Source organism: Pseudorca crassidens, chromosome 14, assembly GCF_039906515.1.
Source record: "Pseudorca crassidens isolate mPseCra1 chromosome 14, mPseCra1.hap1, whole genome shotgun sequence".
Classification (NCBI taxonomy): Eukaryota; Metazoa; Chordata; class Mammalia; order Artiodactyla; family Delphinidae; genus Pseudorca; species Pseudorca crassidens.
In genome coordinates this window covers 52718900-52742193 of record NC_090309.1, presented here as the reverse complement: position 1 = coordinate 52742193, position 23294 = coordinate 52718900, and the positions used below count along the sequence as shown (strand labels likewise).

General features: G+C 34.3%; 1 protein-coding gene across 5 annotated transcripts in view; it reads left to right on the top strand.

Annotated features, from left to right (window-relative positions):
* FOXN2 (forkhead box N2) overlaps window positions 1-22711 on the top strand; it is a 56260-nt gene extending 33549 nt beyond the window's left edge. For all 5 annotated transcript variants that reach the window (XM_067703036.1, XM_067703034.1, XM_067703035.1 and 2 more), the window contains exons 3-6: window positions 7560-7684; window positions 10404-10468; window positions 16747-16815; window positions 18308-22711. In XM_067703036.1, coding sequence (XP_067559137.1) covers window positions 7560-7684; window positions 10404-10468; window positions 16747-16815; window positions 18308-18831 — 783 coding nt within the window. In that variant the 3' untranslated portion in view covers window positions 18832-22711. The remainder of the gene's footprint in view (window positions 1-7559; window positions 7685-10403; window positions 10469-16746; window positions 16816-18307) is intronic.
* The last annotated feature ends 583 nt before the right edge of the window (window positions 22712-23294 follow it).

Genomic DNA, 23294 nt, shown 5'->3' with positions numbered 1-23294 from the left:
TGGGTTCTTAAGCACTGTGCCACCAGGGAAGTCCTGTTTTTTTCTTGTTAGGCTGGGAGTGATGTTCTTTTATGGCTTTCTATACCCCAAGTGGTAGCAGAAATCTCCTATTCTTATTTAGAATAAAAGTTAAAAGGATAAGTACTTATATTTTTTGGTAACTGAAGGATTTTATAGGATAGTGCTGTTCAAACTTGACTGTACCTACTGATCATCTGGGAATCTTGTTAAAATACTGATTCTGCTTCAGCAAATCTAGGATGGGTACTGAGGCTCTTTCATTTCTAACAGGCTCCCAGGTCATCCTGATGCCTCTAATCCATGGACACACCCTGGGTAGCAAGACATTTGGACACATCATCGTCTTATAACTAACTTAAAGGAGCTTATTAGTTATCTATTGCTATGTAATAAATTGCTGTGTAACACATTCTCTACTACACATGGAACATTTATGGAGGCCAACTATGTGGTTAGGCCATTAAACAAAGCCTTAGCAATTTCAAAGGATCAGTCTCTGTTATAGCCAGCCTCCAAGATGGCCCCCAAATGAGCCCCACCTTCTGGTATTTGTGCCCTTGTGAAGTCCCCTCCAATACTGCATAGGGCTGACTCGTGTAACCAAGAGGATATTGTGGAACTGATGAAGTGTGCCTTTTGAATCCAGGTTATAAAAGACATTATGGTTTCCATCTTGGATTCTTGGCTAATTAGCTCTATGGGAAGTCAGCTGCTATATCATACAGACACTTAAATAGCCCTGTGGAGAGGCCCCTGTGGCATAGAAATGAGGCCTCCTTCCAATAGCCATATGAGTGAGCCATTTTGGAAGCAGATCCCCCTGCCCCAGTCAAACTTTCCTTTCAGATGACTGAAAGCATTGGAAATTTTGGATATATCCTTTCCACCGTGCATTATTAGATTTTATTTTTTGAACTGTATCCTTAATTCTTTTCTAGTTTTAGACCTATTGTGTTTATGCTTATGATGGGATGTAAAAGGGGAACTGTCTACTAGATATTTAGAAATATGATACAGGAATGGTAGTGATGTTATGGTATTAAAGCTCTAAGTTTAAAGCCTTCAGCGTTGATTTTCAGTAGAAGAGTCTAGGAAAAGTATGGTATAATGGAAGCCAGGGAGAGTCAGTTTAAGTGTGAATGATCGACAGTGTCAAATGCTGCAAAAAAAAAATAAGAAAAGAAAGAAACTTGAAAATGATGAGCTAAGAAGTGATTGAGACAAGTAGCAGCCAGAAGATTAGAATTAAAAATATATGGGGCTTCCCTGGTGGCGCAGTGGTTAATAGTCCGCCTGCCGATGCAGGGGACACAGGTTCGTACCCCGGTCCGGGAAGATCCCGCATGCTGCAGAGCCGCTAGGCCCATGAGCCATGGCCGCTGAGCCTGTGCGTCCGGAGCCTATGCTCCGCAATGGGAGAGGCCACAACGGTGAGAGGCCCGCATACCGAAAAAAAAAAAAAAAGTTTTAAAAAAATATATGAACAGTGGTTATTTCTGTTGTGGCCACTTTCGAGCTACCAACATTATGTCATTAAATGCGAAGTGGATAGGGGATGTTTACAGTCAGCAGCACACCGCTGTATGTAAGGAACACATACAATCCAATACGAAAAAGAAAGCCTGATAGGAAAATTGAGAAGAATATGAACAGGGGCTTCACAGAGGAGGAAATACACATGGCCATAAACATATGCAGAGATGTTCATCCTCTCTAGCAATCAGGGACATACAAATTCAAAGAACAAAACAGTTTTTACCCATTAGATTGCAAAATTTTTTAATGTTTTATTAGTTGAGGATATGGGGTAATAAATCAATATCAATAGTTTCTCACCATTAATAGGAGTGTAAATTAGTATGACCGTTCATGAGGGCAACTTGGCAGTAGTTATTAGAATTAGAAACGTGTGTATCCTTTGATCTAGTGGATCAGATTCTGATTTTTCCCCTTAAGTAAAACTCATACTTGCACACAAAGAGATGCATTCAATATATAAGAATATTCATTGTGGTAAAGTTCTAGAACAATATGTCTAGTGTGGTATAATTTGTGTTAGTGATCAAAAGGGATTTGTTCTTGTCCCTAATTTTTAATTGTATGCATTATTTATATAATTAACCTGAGCATTTTTGAATCTTTAGAGAAAGAAAGGAATTAAGGAAGTGGAAGTTAGTGAATGGGAAAACATACAGTCCAGATTTCAGGGAGAGTGTGATAAAGAGAAAGAAATTATCTTATGAGCTAATAAAGAATATGAGAATAAATACAGAAATTGTAATACATTGGCATAAAAATTAGCCAGCTATTGCCACAAGTCGGGGTGGGAGGGAAGGAACTGGTAGGTGATGGTCTTCACGAAAATCAATGGATCACTTTACTTAAATGTCTGAAGTTTGGACAGAAAGTGATACATTCAAGTGGGATTGGGAAGGCTTGTGAATTTCTTTTTTTAAAATTTATAAAATACTTCTTGAATCAATGCCTCAAAAGGGCAGTATTTCTCTTCCAATCGGCAAAAGGCAAGCAAGTTACACTTACTTCCATTAGATGCTGGAACTGAATTTGGCAACCTTGAAAGCACTTTTCTGATGAAAGCTGTTATCTAGAGATGGTAATCTCAAAAAAGAAGACAAGATTGACAAAGGTCCAGGTCAAACTACAAATTGATATTGATACCTAGCCAGCTGGTATAGCTGTTGATTAGTTTCCTACCCTCATCCATACCATGGTTACCACTCTCAAAAGATGGGTCTAAAAATCTTGGCTTGGCATTTATCTGTCTCAGAATTTTAAAATTACAAAAACTAGGCATGGTGTTTTTTTTGTTTTGATTTGTTTTTATGTTTTAAATGTTAACACTGAAGTCTTAAATCTGCTTTTCAAACTTTTTGTAAAAGCCAAACTAAAACAGTTAATGGAGATTTTAACTGGGAAACATGAAATTAGAAGTTTTGCCTGGTTTAGTACAATTTTAGTCTCTACGTTTTCGTAGTCGTGATTTGCTTCAATAGCTAAATCCCAAGAAAGGAAGTCATGCAAGCAACCATAGAAGTTCACACTATAAGCAAGAATTATGAATAATGCCCTTTTTAAACTTAGTGGTTCTAAAAACCACTGAAAAAGGTAGTCAAGGGGGGAAACTATTAAAATGTACAGGGCAGGTACATAAAAACATTGCAGGAATAGGGAACATTGTTTCTTCTCCCAGTTTTCTTTACAACTTCCATTAAGATAAATCTTTTTAAAGTTCAATTCTTAATATATATTCCTCATTTCTTCAAAAGCTTCTGTGGTTCTTTACCAAATAAGTCCAGAAGCCTTAGAGTTCCAAAATGCAAAATAGTACATGAGAGAATGCACATTTCCTGTTTCCATTGCACAAAAAATGTGTCTTGTAATAGGCAAATTTATTTTAAAACAATACTTCTAAAACTCTTTATTACTTGTGTTCCATCATCTAAGCACAACTTAATAAAGAAGCAAAGTTTTTAAGTGAGACTTAGATTCCAAATAAGTTTTTTGCTCTAGACTCTGAAACATAGATTAGCAAATACATAATTTTATCTTGTTACTGATAGTTTGTGAACAGACCCAGTGAACGGAAGTGCTGACATGGTAACATAAACCAGACTGTTATTTGGAGAACTTACTCAAGACACTTAACTGCCCTGAACTACAAGTTTTCAGTACCAGTTCTTCCAATTTGCTGTTTCAAAGAAATAGTTCTTAAAAGATCAAAATTATTTGCAGTTCTCTCACAAGAGAATTTTAAAAGTAGATTTGATCTAAACAGCTTCTAGGAGTATAATCTCAGTAATACCAAGATAGAACATGGTTAGAATTATTAAAATAATTGTCTTAGTCAATATATGAAAAATAATTCATGCATATCTTTTCTGTATGAAACTGAAGTGGTTTTGGGGCAAAGGATGTTGTGGGTGCTAACATTTTAAAGTTTTATTTCCCAATCTTCAAAACACATTTACCACTTAGGTCAAGCAACTGAAAATATATCTAATTTAAGATGTTCCATCACTTAATTCAAAACTACATTTGTAAAATTTGACCTCCTTTGGAAAAAAATTAAAATTTCAAATACTTGTTTAGTGTACTTCATGTGATATCTTGCTGCTGTAGGCCAGAAAAGGTTTCACCTGATAATACGGTATGTTTCTTACTATATTACAGTGTGATTTGACACCCATGGTTTTTCTTTTCCAATATATTTAAGTTGCTAGGATGTTAAAAACTGCCTTATACTCAATTACCATACTTTTCCTCAGACAAGAATGTTTTTCCTTTATCAATTTAATTCATCTCTTTTTTTTCTAACTTTTGTCTCTTCGGAATTAATTGATTTTTGTTCTTATTGTTGATGTTTTTAAAAACTCCCTCATCTCTTAGAAGAGGAGTAGGAATATATTGTTATTAAGCCATATACACTTACTATTGATATATGCCAATTTCAGTATAATCTCTTAGTATTCACTTAGTTTGCAGCTCTATGTCGCTTACATATGAATTACCTTATTTGACTCTCATCACAACTCAATGAAGTGGCCTGTTTTTTTTAATTCTACAGATAAAATATGAGAGGACAGACTCTTAGAGATTAAGTGATTTGTCCACTATCAAGTAGCCAATCAATAAGCAATGATTAGCACCTCAGTTTGAAAACGTGTGAAACAGTATTCTTTCATTATGCCATTCTGCTATAATAGTTATGACATGATATTTAGAGATAAAAAAGCCTCAGTAATAGGCTAATGTTACCTTGAAAAAGAGTTCAGGAAATGGAAGCACCCTGGAATTTATCACATTAAATCTTCAGCAATGATAATAGCATACATAATATAGGATTTTATACAAGCAGAAAGGAGCAGGGGAACAGGACACAGGTCAGTTTTATTGTTGTCTATATAATTGTTAATGTTGTGAAGTGTAATTCAAATTTTAAGAAAGGGTTTTTGAAATAGAAAAGGTGTAACATAAAAACAAAAATTAGTAACAGGGCTTTCCTGGTGGCGCAGTGGTTGAGAGTCCGCCTGCCGATGCAGGGGACACGGGTTCGTGCCCCGGTCCGGGAAGATCCCACATGCCACGGAGCGGCTGGGCCCGTGAGCCATGGCCGCTGAGCCTGCGCGTCCGGAGCCTGTGCTCCGCAACGGGAGAGGCCACAACAGTGAGAGGCCCTCTTACCGCAAAAAAAAAAAAAAAAAATAGTAACAGTTTGAATCTCACTAATCTTGTGAGTTAGTTCTAAGGAAGTTTTGTACCTCATGGTGGGAGGGGGTCAGGTTATACCTTATATTTAATTTTTGACATTTGTATCTTCAAAAGATTAAATATATTCAAAAATATTTATTAAAATTTAGTATCAGTAACTAGCGGAATAGAAACAGAAAAACAAATTTGCATGCTATTAGACTGGAAGAAACGAACAATTTTTAAAACTACAAAGAAAATGAACATAAAATATAACAATAGTAGTAGCCAATGTTTGAGTGCTTTTGTGTCTGGTAGGTACTGTTTTATATATATTTTGAGCATACTAGTACACAGAGAACATAGACATTTTTCTAAAGGTTACACAGCTGTTAAGTGACAGAGCCAGGATTCCAAAATAGGTATTCTTCCTCCAAGGCTTGTACTCTTAACTTCTGTACAAGTAGTGTTTAGCTCTGGGGCAGTGTGGGATGAATTTGCAGTTGGACCTCCTCTTTGCATGGCTATAGGGTTTTGTATGTAAACTGTAGGTAGATGTGGTACATTTGTAGGGATGTGCATCTAGTCAGACTGTTCAGGATGTGTAGGTAGGGATGGATGTTCAGCTAAAGAAGTAGGAAAGATACATCCTGAAGGAAGAGTTTGCAGGTGATCTTACAGCTCCTGAAGTCCTTCAGTTATTTAGTTTGACTAGCTCAATTAGTATGTGTGGCGTTTGACCACACCCACTTAGTTTTTATATAACTGTTTCTTATACCTTTTATTTACTAGATAATCTATAATTGTAGTTTGGATATATTTTTTTTTGGATATATTTTTAATACAAGAGTGTTTATAAATTTCCAAGTGGTCAGAGAATTTTGTTGTTGGGATATTTTTTTTTCTTTTTACGCTACAGTGATCTTTAAAGGGTAATTTATTTTTCTTCATGGTCTAATCAATGTTTGTAGTTTTTTCTGTTAATATTTGGAAAGTATACTCTCCAAGAATTCATTAATTACATCAGTGTTTTTCATAGGTGTTCCACAGAACACTAGCTTCCTCAGATGTTTCCTGGGAGAAAGAGGTTCTGTGTCAAATAACTTTGGGAAACTTCTTAAAACAGGTTTAATTAAAGCAGGACTGTTTAGGACCCTTAATCTGCTAGTATGTAATGTAACCTTCTAAGAAGGAAAGAGGTAAAATACTCAGCATTTTTCAAACCTATTTGAAGGAATTATCTCAAAGCCTGGCCTTTCCCCTTGCACATTAGATCATTTTCGTGAGATTCTTCAGGTAAGTTGTCTACTTACCTTCCTGGTAAGCTGTTCCTTCATATTAGCGGAATTGTGGAGCAGGCAAGCCAGTCTTTCAGGCACCTCCCATTTGCAATTTAGCGGGCACTTCTGTTATATTTTCTCTAGTTTCCAGAAATCATACAAATTGTATTATTTTTAGATTCTAGTGACTATTTCCATGAAATCTGGGCTTGTGTGCCCATTACCATATTATCCAGAAGTTCCTCGAATGTTGTAACTTAACCATCTTGAGGGAAGAGTTGATACTTCTCCCTCTTTTTTATCTTTTACAGGAGTCTTTTCCATGCCTCAGTTTTTGACTTAACTACTCTTTGAGACTTTTGCCATCTTTTCATTAAATTGTTTGCCTTGAATTTAAACAGTTTAAATGGGAAACTAAACACTAGTGTTAATGCCATAAAAAATGAAGTTATTTTTATATGCATCACCTAATATATTGTTTAGCACTTTTGGGAGAATGACACTACCTAATCTTTTCTTTCTTTAACAGTAATGATAAGGGTTAACATTTGTTGACATCTTAGCATGTGGAGGGCCACCTTGTACAGCCCTTCATGCTGTTCTCTGCACAGCTTGGTGTTGTATCATTCTCACAGAATGTGATGTGAATGCCATGTCCTAGAGTTGTGCAGTCCTGTGGCCCTAGTGCCATGCAATGTGCAGAGTACTCTATGCATAATGTAATCCATAGAACAAACCTATGAGGTAGGTACTGTTATTATCCATACCTTACAAATAAGGGAATAATGGCCCAGAGAAATAGAGGTTAGTTAACCTTCCTAAAATTACACAGCGGGTCAGTGGCAGGGCAGGGGATAGGAGCCCAGGCAGTCTGCCTCTGGGGCTTTTAGTCACACAGTCCATTCCTAGCAAATTTACATCAACTTTTGCCTTGTATTCAAAAGGTACTATTGGGTTTTTTTCCCCACACACATTTATTAAAAGCATTCAGACACTGATTTTGTGTGTCTTAAAGTTCCAGGTTACTAATTCTTATATATTTTATTCTAGGTTAATGGAAAAGGCTCCTTATGGTGTGTTGATCCAGAATATAAACCCAACCTTATGCAAGCACTGAAGAAGCAACCTTTTCCCTCAAAATCAACATTTTACACCCCTCCTGCATCACCACAAAGGTACAGGATCTACATGTAAACGTCAGTGGTGATATATAAGATTTCATTATATGAGATGGAGAAACTTAGAGTTGTAGTGTTTTTTTGTTTTTTAATTATATAGAGATTTATGAATAAGACATTAGCGTAATGCATTTTTACTTATAGTCTAACTTATTAGGAAACAGAATGTTGGATAAGTGAGAACATAAATTCTGGAAAATGTAGTTAATAATATTCTAACTAAACTCTAAAGACAGTGATAATATGATTTCAGGTATCACCTGAAACCTTTTTGTAAAGGTTGAATCATTTAAATTGTCTGCAGTGCTAATGCTGACCTGAAGACATGGGAAAGTAAAAGTATATTTAAAAATTTTTAAATAAGGTGATTAAATTTGTCATTGCAGCATTTTTACATACATATTTATATTTCTTTTTCTATTTTAAGTTTTTTTCCTTCACAATATGTTTAATATTAGAAAATTATGTTCAAGTCTCAAATTTTTAAATGTCAAGTAAAATAATGCTTTGGAGTTTTTTATTTGTTTTGTTTCTGCTGGTAAATATAATTATGATTTTCCTTGGCTTCTGTTTTCTAACTCAGTGATCAACAAATTGATCTTAGAGCTTTCCAATTTTAAGTTAAATCTGAAAATGATACGATGTCCTTAAATCTCATTGTTTCCTTTTCTTAAAGAAACCTTCAGAATCTTTTTTTAAAATTCTATTACATATATTCGTTTGAGTTAAAAATGACAGATTTTGTCAAGATACTTTTAAGGGTAGTCTATAAAAAGTTTTTTAAGCTTTTTAATAAAATAATACATGGCAATTTTGAAACATACACAAAAGTAGGGAGAAAGTGAACTCCCATTTGCAACAGTTATCAACATTTCATGTGTTTAATTTCTTTAAGTATTATTAGATGACTTTTAGAGGAGTGGTTATAGCTGAGATACAGTTAAAAAAATTAGTAAGACTGAAGTTGAAATGTCAGCAATATATATACATATATACTCACTGAGATTTAAGCTTATTTACCATATGAGTAGATTAGAAGGATCATTGTAATAAGAACTGGTTTATCCTTATGAAATGAAACCTAGAAAAGACGTTATCAGAGTTTTATATTCTCATTGTTTGGGAGTTGATAACCTTCTTTAATGTTGGTGCTTATGAGATGTCCTAGTTAAAAAAAATAATAGTTTAGGGCTTCCCTGGTGGCACAGTGGTTGAGATCCGCCTGCCGATGCAGGGGACACGGGTTTGTGCCCCAGTCCAGGAAGATCCCACATGCTGCGGAGCGGCTAGGCCCATGAGCCATGGCCACTGAGCCTGCGCGTCTGGAGCCTGTGCTCCTCAACAGGAGAGGCCACCAACAGTGAGAGGCCCGCGTACTGCAAAAAAAAAAAAAAAAAAAAAAAAGTTTAGAAACTAATGGTAAGTTCTGCTGATGGTCCTTTCATGTTTTATTTAGCAATGTTATTGTTTATTAAAAATTAAATGGGAGAATTGGCACTCTATTTTGTATACCATCAAAAATACACTTTCCTGTGCCTTTGATATGATGCATTTTCATGTTTATATCTCTTAGCTTTATCATATGTTTATATGTTAAATAAAGCTGATTTTGTGGTTTAAAAACAGGTAGATAAAACAACAGCATAAAGATTATAATCTTTGACTTTAAAACATTACCTTAATATTTTTAGAAACATTTTCTCTTTATCATTGTTTGGCAAAATGACAGTTCCATCTGACACAACTTTGTGTAGCCCTTTCATGTCATAATTGGTAAGTCTGAGGAAGAGAATGATCTGTAGAGTATGTAAAACTGTGACTAAGAAATAGACTTTTTTTTTTTTTTTTTTTTTTTTGCCGTATGTGAACCTCTCAGTGTTGTGGTCTCTCCCGTTGCGGAGCACAGGCTCCGGACGCGCAGGCTCAGCGGCCGTGGCTCACGGGCCCAGCCGCTCCGCGGCATCTGGGATCTTCCCGGACCAGGCCACGAACCCATGTCCCCTGCATCGGTAGGCAGACTCTCAACCACTACGCCACCAGGGAAGCCCTAGACTTTTAATTTGGTTAGCAAAAAGCAGATTTTTTAAAAATACTATCAAAAATTCCAAAGAAGAGGAATAGTTTGTCCCAAAAATGTCTTAATTTTTGGAACTAAAAAAACAAAAACAAGAAAATAACTACTGGTCTTTTTTCATGAATATAGAAAGTTTAATTTGATACTGATATTTATTGATTAAATCAGGAGCTTATCTGTTTTTTGTCATCACCATACAGTCTTCCTTAAACATTGTTTTGATAAACACTTTATTTGTATTGTAACACCTGTATTAATATCAAACTTAGGCATACAATACAAAATCAGACAGTAACTATTACTATTGTCTATTGTTCCAGGCATTTTAAATTCATTATTCTTATTCAATTATCACAGCAACCCTACGTGGGAGGTTTAATTACTCCTGTTTTACAGATGAAGAAACTAAAAGATTAATTATTTTGCCTAAGAACACCCAAATAGTTGTGATTTAAACTTGGATCTTATGCTCTTTCTGCTTTGGCAGACTCTTCCTAAACTGAATAGTATTAGCAAAGAAAACAAGGTAAAAATAGTTTGTGTTTTTTATTGTACAAATTAATTGTATTTGTAACTAAGTTCTATAAAATGTGAAATAAAGATCTTTTATAAGTACGCTTGTCTTATCTCTTTATTTTTCAGTGGTTCTTTATCACCTCACTACTTAAGCTCTGTACTCAAGCAGAACCAGGTGCGAACTCTCAAAGGTATGTGAAAGATCAGTATTTTAAATCATAAAAACTCAGATCAAAATTCAGAACTTTTGTTTAATTATTTTTAAATTATAAAAGTATTAAATGTTCATTGTAGAAGTTTTGGAAAATAAAAACATTTATAAAAAAGAAACTAAAACTTACCCTTTATTCTGCTGTTAACTTTTTAATTGAGGAATACTTGATGGTATACTTGATATTATACGTTTCAGGTGTACAACATAGTGATTCACGATTTTTTAAGGTATACTCCGTTGATAGTTATTATAAAATATTGACTCTATTCCCTGTGTTGTACAATATATCCTTAAAGCTTATTTCTTTTATGCATAGTAGTTTGTACCTCTTAATCCCCTACCCCTATCTATCTTGCACCTCTGCTGTTCACATTTTAATATAATTGCTTTGGTCCTTTTTATGCTTTTCACATGAGTAGATATGTTTGCGTGCATGCACATACATGCACATACACCCCCCACCTCCCACACACACTTTTTCTCCACTGGGATTATACTGTGTATACTGTTTTATATCCCTGTTTTCATTTCCTTTTATGTATACTTTTCCTTGAAAATAGGGAAATATTTCTTAGTAATGCCTGCAATAGAGAATTATCTTTTTAAGTCTGTCAGACTAGAATAGAGGTTGACAAACTGTGTCCCATGGGCCAAATGTGGCCTGCCACCTGTTTTTGTACGGCCTTTGAGTTAGGGATGGTTTTACATATTTCTTTTATAGGTTAAGTGTAAAGAACTATAATTTAGGAAGAAAGCAATGTTAACTTTTAGAATTTTGTAGACTTTTAAAAAGTAGGTCAAAATTCTGAAATTGCAGTTTTCCCCCCCTACTCATAGTTAGTATTACAGGTTAGTGATATATTAACATAAGTTTTCCTAGCATTGTTGCTTTGGAGCCTACAGATGTTTCTATGACCTTTAAAAATAGAAATTCTCAGACTAAAAGCCTTTCTGTGTATCAGAGATATTTAGGCTCTTTAGAACTACACTAAGCCAAGCCTAGGAAACAATATGATGGTGGTCTGTAAAAATAAGGGAGGGAAAGAGTGTGAAAAAGCTTAAGAGGACTCTGCAGAGAAGTTAAGCGGATTGGGAGTCTGCTTCAGGTATGCTGTAACTTAACATAAGGCAAGTATCCATTTTCCTGTTACCTGCATGAGTAGATGTGCTCTCTTTACATTTAGGTATTGCTGAAACTTCCTGTATCTTTTTATTGCCTCAGTGAGTTCTGACCCTTAGTCTTTTAAGCTTAGTTCATATACACATTTTGAGAACATTTTCTCTTTTGAATTCTGGGGTTTATTTAGAATTTCTTTTTGCTCTTGTTCTATTCCATCCAAATTCTTCTTCTCCCTTTGGGGAGCAGCTTCCACAACTAGAGCCTAGGTACTTCTTCATCTAATGACTTTATATCTCTCCATGACTGCTAACACCTTACTTCCCTCCATCTCTATCATTGTGAGTCTTAGGGCTATTCCCCTTCTAGTAATTCACTTGGTGGGGAGGGTGGTTGGCATTCTGTCAACCAATGCAAGTCTGTCCTGGAATAGAATACACAATTCTCATGAGTTTTAACAGGAAAACGTAATACCACACAAAAACTTAAGAAAATTTATCATTAAATCAGGTTGCTCTAGCACATATTCATAGACTTCTGAGGAAATTTGCTTTTTCATAACTCTTGATATTATTTCTAGGGTAAAGTTTGAAAATACAACGATAAGTCGATTAAACATTCAACTGTTTATTCTACAAGTACTTGCTGAATTCCTGCATTGTGCCAAGCATTGAACTGGGTGCTTTGGGATATGCAGAGATGAAAGAGACCCAGGCCCTACTCTCAGAAAACATAGAGTTTAATTGAAGAAGGTTGACTAGAATTATGCAGAGTACATTGGGAGAAAAGGAAGTGGGTGGCAAATTAAGCTTAGAGGTGGGTCAGGAAAGGCCTCTTAGAGAAGAAACTGTGATGCTTGAGCTCTGGGCCTCAGAAGTTGGGAGGATATTTTTGGGTAGAGGTTTGGTGGAGGACAGTTGCTGGGAACTGCAGGTCGGTAAGTGTGGCTGAAACCTAAGAGCATAGAAGAGGACCAGGTAGCCTCGGTCCAGTGGCTGTAGATGTGATCGTTTAGTGTGGGCAAGGCAAATGAAGAAGTTTAAGCAGGCATTAGCCAAATCAAGGAGAGCGTATTTAGCATAATGAGTTTGAACTTCTTCCTATAACTATAACGTTAGTTCGCATTGAATTCCTGACTGTGGTGTTCCGCATGCATTGCAGCAACTCTTTGAGGTATTGTTACCCTCTATTACAAATAAGGAAGCTGAACTTCAGAGAGATTAAGTAACTTTCTCAAAGTCACACAACTAGTAAATGGTATAGAAGGAACTCTGATTTCAAAGCCTGCACTCCTACCAGATATGAGGCGTTGGAGGAACTGCTGAAGGTCTTTAAAGAATGAGATGACATTGTCAGTTTTGTGTTTTGTAAAGATCACAGAAGTTTCATTGTTGGCTCCAGTATTAGAATCCAATATAAGATTCATCTGTCACTTCACAGAATCATCTTTTTTAAAGTCTAATCTTTTTTGCTCATCTTGCCAATAGCTATTTTACAGTATTGTATAGCGGGCAGCAGGAGGCACAGGAATCTCATACTGAGATAGCAAAACAAAAGCTGTTTTTGTCAATATTTGGTGTGGGTTTGGAGTAAATTCATCTGTTTAAAAATATTTATCAAGCGCACTTGTGTGCTGGGCACTGTTCTAGGCACCAAGGATATATCAGTGAACAAAGAAGACAAAAACGGAACTATATTCTAGTTAGTAAATTTTAGTATTTATACTTAAGCACTAGCATACTACAAGGAAATATGAAATTTAGACAGTTAATGATGAAGTTAGGGGCTAAGTGCATATCTAAGTTCAATTTTCAGGTTACAAATTAGCATAATTTTTATCTTAATTGAAATGAAAGTAAACTGGTGGTCCAAGCAGCTTAAAGTCTTAGTAATTTTTTGAAATCGCTCTCCTACTTCTTTAAAGAATCATGAGAAACAGCTTCTCTGTTTGGATGCTCTGTAAATGTGTATATTGGTTTTGATAAAGGCAGTAAGTCCTATTATATTTATTACTTAGCTTATAACCATTTAAATTCTGCCTCTGGTTCTCATATCATTCCTTAAGCAAATGGACTGAGAATCAGATGATAGAAACTTATTTGTCTTACTGTAACCCTCACTTTCACATAGTTAAGCCTGATGTCTTTTAAATTTTTTTCTCAATTATTAATAATTTCTTAGCATCAAGGCTAAGAAAATATAAACCAGGAGGCATAAATTAACACTTTTTACAGAGATTTATTTGAACCAGTTATTAAATCAGTAGCATATTTTGAACCCCAGTCAGAACTATGAAGGATAAAAAGGGAAATAATATGACTTAACTAAGTTGTTGTTGTTATTGTTTAACTCACTGTTTTGATGGCTCTCATGGCTCTAATGACAAATGACTGTAAACTGGAAGTGAATTATAGGATTAAACTAAATAGTGTCAGAGAAAATATATACAAAAGACTTTATAAATGAACCAAATTTTTATTCTTCATGAACTGAATATGTTAAATAATATAGCTAATAGTATGTTTATTAAAACCCAGCACCATCTTTAAAACAGCATGAAGTACTTACTAATGAAAAAAAGCATTATGAAGTGTGTTCAGTTGTGACAATAAACAAATAAGTCTTAAGTTTGATTTTAATACCAAAACTGATTTGGTACTATAAATAAAAATTGTTTGTAAAATCTACACAGACAGTTTTTGTTCCAAGAAGTTCAAGATTGTATTGATAACCAGGTGTTCTTGATTACCGAGTGTCTGCGATCATTGGTGCTTATTTTAACACTGAAGTTAAACTTTTTTTTAGTTAATTGGCAAGGCATTGTGGGAAGCATACTTAGCAAATGTTCTGAACCAAACAAATCAGATGTAGATAAAATCCTTTTGCAAAGAAGTTTTTGCAAAGAAGTAATTTCATGTGGGAAAATTCAAATTAATTTGCCTGTAACAAATTCCTACAAGAAATAAGGGTATTTAAGGAACACTTTTCCTATCATTCTACTGTTATAGAAACAGTACCTAATTTTGTTATTATTTTAAGAAAGGAAATGGTACAGGATAAGTCTCTTAATCAATTTTCTTTAGTTTTAGGTATTTCAGAAATTAAGAATGTTTTATAGGTGCTTCATTTATAAGATTAATAAATTTCCTGAAATTGTTTCCTCATTATAATGCATTTCAGTATTAGATTCTCTCCCTCACTACCACTCCCTTTTTTTTTTTTAATAAAGTTGGAAACAAGGTAGATATTTAATTATTTCATGGAGCAGGAGTCTCTGTTAGTATAATGCCATGCAAGTTGTGCCCTGCACAAGGACACCTGGCTGAGGCAGTGAATGGGCTTTGAAATCAGCCAGCACTCCAGTCCCCAAGCTGTGTGCCTTGGTATAGGGAAACATTCACCTGGAGGCAAGTTTTTTTTTTTTTTTCCAGTTCACACAGAGATACAATATGGGCTATAGCTGTACCTTTTTTTCTTCAAAGACATGTTAGAATACTGAACTCTATCGTATTGTAGTCAGATCTCATTCTGAAAGATAGGAATTGCAGAGGTCTTTGTTTTGCTAGCCTCTGTGGCTGTGGCATGTGGGAATCACTGATTCAAATTCTTTTTAACTTGCTGTTTTTTTCTGCCTGAAATGCTTTTCCTTTGGGTGTCTTCATGGTTTCATTCTCTCACCTCCCTGAGGTTTTTGCTCAACTGTTACCTCTCCTTGAGGCCTTCCCTAACCTCTACTTAAAATTGCAACCACCTTTCCCCTCATTCTGTGTCTCCCTTCCCCCTTAATTCTTCTCCCTAGTGTTTTTCACTCTGATATACTGTATTTCTTTGTGTTATGAGAGGTTAGGGATTTTCCTGTTTTGTTTTCTGCTATATTCTCACAGCCTGGAATGATGTCAGCCTTATAACAGGACACTCTATTGAATGAATAACAGAATAGAGAATTTCCAGTATACTCGGTAATTTTCTACAAAATTTCCTACTCTAATTATAGATGCTTAGTAAGTATTAAGGGATGATGATAGAGTACAAATTGAAGGCCTGGGTTCTGGAGGTAGACTGCACAGGTTTAAATCCCACCTCTGTTGTTCTTAGAGGCCCATCTTTGTCCATTTTCTAAGTTGATAATACTTAGAACATGCCAAAGACTCTGTAATTTGGTGATAATCAGCTTAATCTAAGGAAAGGAGGGAGGGCAAAGATGTAATATATTCTTTACACATTTATCAAGGAACCACTATTTGTTCCAGGCTTATGGAACATAAAGAGGATAAGACATGATTCCTATCTTAAGGAAGCTGACAGTCTAATTGGAAAGACATTCATCTAGAGACTCTGATTCATGAGATCACATTTTATTCAAGGGAAAAGAGTATAGTATTATGTGCTCCTTCATAGCAACAATCTTCTGATAAGTTAAGCCTGTTTATTAAGGTCAAAAACATTTCCTGCCTTCACACAGTTTATGGTCAAGATGAGGAGAAAGCAAGTCACTATCCTCATGAATTTATTATCAAAAATAACTTTATAATTAGATATTACAAGTAAAATGCAAAACTTTGGGGTAATAAAAATTTTCCAGCTTTGAGATATAGAAATGGGGAGTTTCATATCAGTCTTGTTTTAAACTTATTCTTTATAACCTAAAATTTATAAACATTTTCTAACTTTTCCTTCACATTTTAGATTATACCATTTTACATTTATTCAGTCACGATTGTTCAGACTAACAGAGATGGCTAAGATGGAGAGGGGTGAACTTTTAGTACAGAAGTAGGTATGAGAGCATAATGACCTCTGGAATAGAACCTGCTGATTTTACCAGCCTTTCTTTTAAAACCCATTTTTCTTATGGAATATCCATAATTATGTTTGAGCTCTTGAGTATTATATAAATCTGTAGTACTTGTAGGCTTGTATATAATTATGACTAAAGACAGTATTAATATTTTTGTGTTTTCTTGGCTAATTTAATCTGTTTAAGGGCAATCCTTATTGAAATGCAGGTCAGGTTCTTATTTTCATTGTGAATAATTAAAGAAGAGAACTTTCTTTATCTCTAGTACCTCTTAATTCTCCTTTATAATAGACTCTCTTTTATAAAGAACATGAATATTATCACTCTTTTCCTTTTTCAGAATCTGATATTGACGCTGCCACTGCAATGATGCTTTTAAATACTTCTATAGAACAAGGAATTTTGGAATGTAAGCAATCACACTTTTCTTTTTAAAATACATTTTTTGTGAGTGTCTTTCAATGTCATTTTTTTTTTTTAATATTTATTTATTTGGCTGCTCCAGGTCTTAGTTGCGGCACACGGGATCTTCGCTGTTTCATGCAGGTTCTTTTAGTTGCAGCATGTGGGCTCTTTAGTTGTGGCATGCGGCGTCTTTCAGTTGCGGCATGTGGGATCTAGTTCCCCGACCAGAGATAGAACCCGGGCCCCCTGCATTGGGAGCACAGAGTCTTAACCAGGGAAGTCCCTCAAATGTCATTTAGGATGCAAAATATTAGTGTTGCAGGCAGAATTACTTCTTTCTAACTAGATTGTGTTTTCATCTGAATAACTTAGTTTCTGTTTTATTATATTTCTTTTAATTTATGTGAGCAATTGAGAGATCGAGGCTAATGCTGTGATAGATCTTGTTACATTGACTAAGAAATGAAGAAATAAATAGCATACTTAGAAATTAAGCTTGAAGATTTAAAAGTAAAAATGAAAGCTATGAATAAGAAAACATAGAAAAGTATGTTTATAACCTTGAAATGGAAAAAGCCTTTTTTGAGATGAGATACAAAATGCGAAATCCATAAAAGCTGTGTAAATTTAATTAAACATCAAAATTTTAGAGTTCTGACAACAGCAGATATCTTTAAGCATAACACTGGGACAACATATTTCTTCACTTTATATACAGACAAAGGAATAATATTGAGTATACATGTGTATATAAAAAAGATTTTATAAGTAAGAAATAAGGAAACAGTTCAACAGAAAAGTCAGCAAAATATATGAATAGGTGGGCCTCAGAGGAGGAAATATATAGATGGACAACACACGTTTGAAAAGATGCGGCTTCTCTAGAAATCAGGGAGATACAAAATGAAACGATATTGATACTATCTTTTTGTCCATGAGATTATGAAAAATTAAAATGATAATATTAGGGGTTAAGTATAGGAAATGGGTATTGTCATACACTGTAGAATATAAATTGGTACAACCATTTTGGAAGGCAGTTTGGAAATACCAATTAAAACTTAAAATGTGTATATTCTTTTACTTATTAATTATATTTCTTGTTACCTCTCCTAGAAAAATATTGTGTATGTGTAAGAAAAGGCTTGTGGATGGATTTTCATTGCAGTATTATTTGTAATAGTGGAAAACTGGAAACAACCTAAATATCAATAAGTAAATGGTTAGCTAACCAGTGGCACATTGATATTGAGGCATTCTGTGCAAGCAGCTCAAAGTAATTATATTGTCCATGGAAAGGTCAAGACATACCATTAAGTGGTTTAAAAATGTTTCACATTAATACCTACAGGATGATATGGTCTGCATAAAATTTGAAAACCCACAAAACATTACCAATCTAAAGCACTTATTCAGGAGTGATGTAGTAGTTTTAAATGGCCTGTTTCTGCAATCAAATGCATTTGATTTATTGATGGAAGCTTTATTTTCCACAGGTGAGAAGCCTCTTCCTCTTAAAACAGCAGTGCAAAAAAAAAGGAGTTATAGCAATGCATTTAATCATTCCAGTGCTATGCGATTACACGAGAGTGATTCTTTAGCCACCAGCATTGATCCAAAAGAAGACCACAATTACAGTGCAAGTAGCATGACAGCACAGCGTTGTGCATCCAGGTCTAGTGTGTCTTCCCTGTCTTCTGTGGATGAGGTATATGAATTTATCCCAAAGAGTAGCCATGTAGGAAGTGATGGCAGTGAAGGATTTCACAGTGAAGAAGATACAGACGTTGATTATGAAGATGATCCTCTTGGAGACAGTGGCTATGCATCACAGGCTTGTGCAGATACCTCTGAAAAAGGGCAGCCAGACAAAAAGATGCGAAAACAGTCGTGTCAAGAAATTGATGAGGAGCTCAAAGAGGCAGCTGGATCTCTGCTCCACCTTGCTGGAATTCGTACATGTCTAGGTTCCCTAATAAGTACTGCAAAGACACAAAATCAAAAGCAGCGGAAAAAATAGAAATACTTATTAGTGTGAAATTATTTTTAAATGTGGCAATACTCTTCTACTTAATTCTTTACAAGGGATATCAAAGCCATAATGGACTTCTTTTGTTTCAGGGTGGGGGAGGGGTGCTAATTACCTGTTTATTTCTAAACATTTTTGTTTTTTAAATTTTTATTAAATAATTGCTGTTAGGATCATGCCCAATCATAAATATGATGTGAAGTCCTAAAAGCATAATTTCTGTGATAAGTGTGATAAGATTTGGAAATATTATGTAAAAAAAATCCCCAGCCTCTGTCTTAAACTTGTAGGGAAAATCTTTTATTCTATTAATGTGTCCAAATATATGAATTGGCAACTCTGTAACATATTTTTTTCATTTTCTCTTCCAATCTGTAATTAATTATAGTTGCTGATCCAGCTAAAAATTTTGCTGCTTTCTTTCTCACATACTCCTCTCTTGACACAATGCAATCCAGTAGGATGAGATTTCAATTTTTTATTTTGTCTTAGTTTTTGTTTTTAATTATTTTTTGTTGACACATGAACAAAGTTGAATATAAATTAGAAAAGATCCTAGATGTCTAGAAAGTTCCTTTTGGATACATAGGCAGTACAGCAAAAATTCTAAGATTTAGAAAAGGCAATTTTGTGATGTAATTTCATTTAAGAACCCTGTAATTCCTATTACTGTATTATCTTTGAAATTTTTTAACTTCCCAGATATTGCATAGCATTTATTGGAGCCATTTCTTCTTTCCCAAAGTGCTTTGCAACCATTGTTTGAATTTTAGCCACTAAGTGTCTTTGTTGAGGAGAAACTATCCAATGAGAGGATATAGCCATAGAGTGTATTAGGAAGTTAACACCCATTTTGGCACACTTCTGCAATAAGAGGATCTTTCATTTGCTTGTTAAATGTCCTGCATTCTGAGAATCTTGTAGTACGAATGGAGTGTAATCTAATATAAACACTTTGAATACGTATTACTTATGTTATCGTAAATAAAGGTAGATCATTTAGGAAAAAAATTCTGCCCAAACTTTGTATGAATTAAATTTGTACGTGCACCCAGTTAAGGTAAAGGATTTAACAAAACTATAGAGACAAAATGCCTTCGTGGATTTCAAAATTCGTATAAAATTAAATCTTATATAATACATCCTTTTGAGGAGGCAGTGTAATACCTATTACGTGCCATTAAATCCATGCTAAAAGATTTTGTTACTGTTCGAAATGTGTATTGACCAAGGCCTTTTTCAGTATTTGAACAAATCTGCTTGTATGATACATTTTTTCATATCATTTATATAATGTGACTATATCATTCAAAAGGAACAGGGATACTAATAAAACTCAACTTATTCACTATATATTTTTTTACAACGGCAGGAGCAACTTTCCAAAAGTTCAGTCTTATCTCATGCTACATCCTGTTTCATAGACAATGACCTTGTTTTCATTTTCTGATAATTTCATATATACATATACATACACACATATACGTACATACACACATAAGCTCACGATTTTGGTTTGTTACTTTCAGCTACTTCTATGACAATAAAGCATTTTCTTGGATTTTTTTTAAACAAATATTTTTAACTTGTAGAGTTTATTTGGGCAAAACTGAAATGAGAAGCATAATGAAAACGTCTTTTTCAGTTGGCAAGACTTTAAGCCAGGGATAACAACATTAATATTACCTGTCCTGTTCCCATGTTAATTGTAATTGAACCTGGATAGCCACATTTATAGAATCGGTGCTGTTGAAAAATAGTAATCTTTCAATGTGTTGATAATGAATAAGTGTGCAGGATGAGGTATTGGATTTTTTTGTTCTTCGTATATGTCACATCTGCTACAGAAAATGGCTAACCCAAGTTAACATCTTTTACTGTAGACAGTGCTTATAACACCAGAAATTGTTTTTACCATGGTATAAGTAGTACCGAGATTATAAAAATCATTTTAATAACAAAATGTTTTTAAGCTATTTACTGTGGCCCTCTGTATAGACCTTATTAACAGTGTTTTAATGATCTGGTTCCAATTTATCTTGTTCAGCTGAAATTCTGTACCGCAAATGTTCTGTCTGGTTCCAGTCCATTAGATAATTAGTATTTGTGAAGTAAAGGAAAGTAAGATAAGGAGGGGGAAAGTCCTTCCCAGTTCAAATAGAGATCTTCAAAGTTATTTTTGTTTTAATATAAATAACAATAACTCTTTAAACTTGATTTTCTCTCCCTCTTCATTGTACTCTTCCCACAAATTTAAAAGTTAAAAGTTCTGTTCATCACTAGCAAGGTCAATAAACTTTCACACTAAAACCTAACAGGAAGAAGTTATAGGATATTTTATATTGAATTCTTATATAGAATTCAGTGCATCACTTTCCATGTGCTGATTTACCAAGGCAGTTATTTTTAAGGTGAAGAACCTTTTTAATTATGGTCCACCATTAATACTTCCATAGACATCCCATTCCTCAGGTTTGTTGAGATAAAAACATAGCTAATAACCACCCAGTTAAGGAAAGTCATTTCAAGTCCTATGGACTGGAAATTGTATTTCTAAGAATATATTACTAGCAAATTTTACTATAATAAAAACAACTTGGCAATCCTGGAGAGATTTTATATTTTAAAACTGTGACTTAAACTAACATATAATTTGCCTTGCATCAATATAAATTGTTACAACCGATTCCAGTTTATAATAGATCCCTAGTAGAAGTTTTAACAGTTAATCTTCATCTTTCACATCCCAAATAGAATCAGTGTTTCATGAATATGTATTTTTGAAATTGATTTGTGCAATATATTACTAAGTTAGTTCATGTTTTATTTTACTTTTCAAATTCAGAGAAAGAAAGTATTACATGGAGAAGCTAATTATTGGTGGATCACCTCCTTTTCTCCACCTTTGAGCCTTTCATGTCCTCCTTGTAACCAATGTGACTTCTCTTAACTCAGATTCCTTTGTATATAGTAAAGTTTAGAATATATATATTTTTTCTTTTGCTACTTTCTGAGGCATTATGTAAAGTGTCATACTGGGTCGTCAGTTAAATATATGTTAGCACGAATTCAAAACTAGAGAAAGTTTTAAGGGGGGAATGTGTGTGTCTTCGTAGACCAGGAGGCCTTTCCCAGCAATTTAAGCAACAGGTGTGAATACTTCACAAAGCTGTGAAGACTATTGTCTTAAATACTACAGTAACTTAACAACCTTTTGTGAAGACCATAGCATTTAATTAAGAAACTTTGAGGCTTTCTAGTTTACATATATTTTATAGTTTTTTGTTAGTTTGAAATGTTATATAAGCTTTGATTTAAACAAAGTTTGCTTTAGTATGTTAATGATGTAGTCAAAATATTTATTGAAAGACAAAGTAGAGTATTTTAATGTTATACCTGCCATTTTTTTAAAAGCACATTTTTTGCATCTAACTGCCAGTGCCATTGTCAAAACTTGTTTTTAAAATTGTTGTACATTTCTTATTAAACTAAGTGCTTAATTTTAAAGTATTATGTTGCCATTACATAGTGTATAAAAATGTATAATTGCCAATTCATTGTAACTATTATTTATTTTTAAGTGAAAGAATGCTGATTCAAGAAATTTGAGTTATTAAACTGTCCTTATCCTCTTTTCTAATGTAGCATAAAAATTACCGAGTTTGAGTTATAATTGCCAGTAAGTAGATGACCAGTCCAAGTGTACCACTTCTCAGTTGCCAGTCTTTGCTCATATTAAAAACAACTTAACAAATGTTTAGTTTTTGTATCTAATCTCTGATTATTAAATTGTTTATAAAGTTTATTTTTACCAAAGAGATGCAATTCATTATGATAAAGTATTACAGAATAAACCTTGTTTTATAACGTACTTGTACTTTCTCTCTCCTTTGGGGGTTGGTAGTATAGATGTAGGTGGTTCATACTCCTACACTGACACACTCTTTCTATTCCAGTGTTACAAAGTTGGAGTCATGCAGATGAAGAATAAAAGTTTTAATTTCAGAATTTTTTAAAGGCTATTTTTTGAAAGTATTCTTTTTCCTGGTTTTTATATGTCATCTTGATCATTGAAAGCTAAAATAGTGTGAATTACATTATTCTCTTCCTGAAGTTGAACTTTTCCTGTTCGTATATATAATGAGATATTTTGAAATATAACTAAGAAAAATTGAGTAGAATATGTAATTATTAAGGTTTATTTCTGAGAATTCCCTGGTGGTCCAGTGGTTAGGACTGTGCACTCTCACTGCTGAGGGCCTGGGTTCAGTGCCTGGTCAGGGAACTAAGATCCCACAAGCCACACGGCACGGCCGAAAAAAAAGACTATTTCTAAATACAGTTGACCCTTGAACAACGTGGAGGTTAATTCACATATAACTTATAGTCAGCCCTCTGTATCTTCAGTTCCTCCGTAAAGGCAGATTCAACCAACTGTGGACTGTGTAGTATTG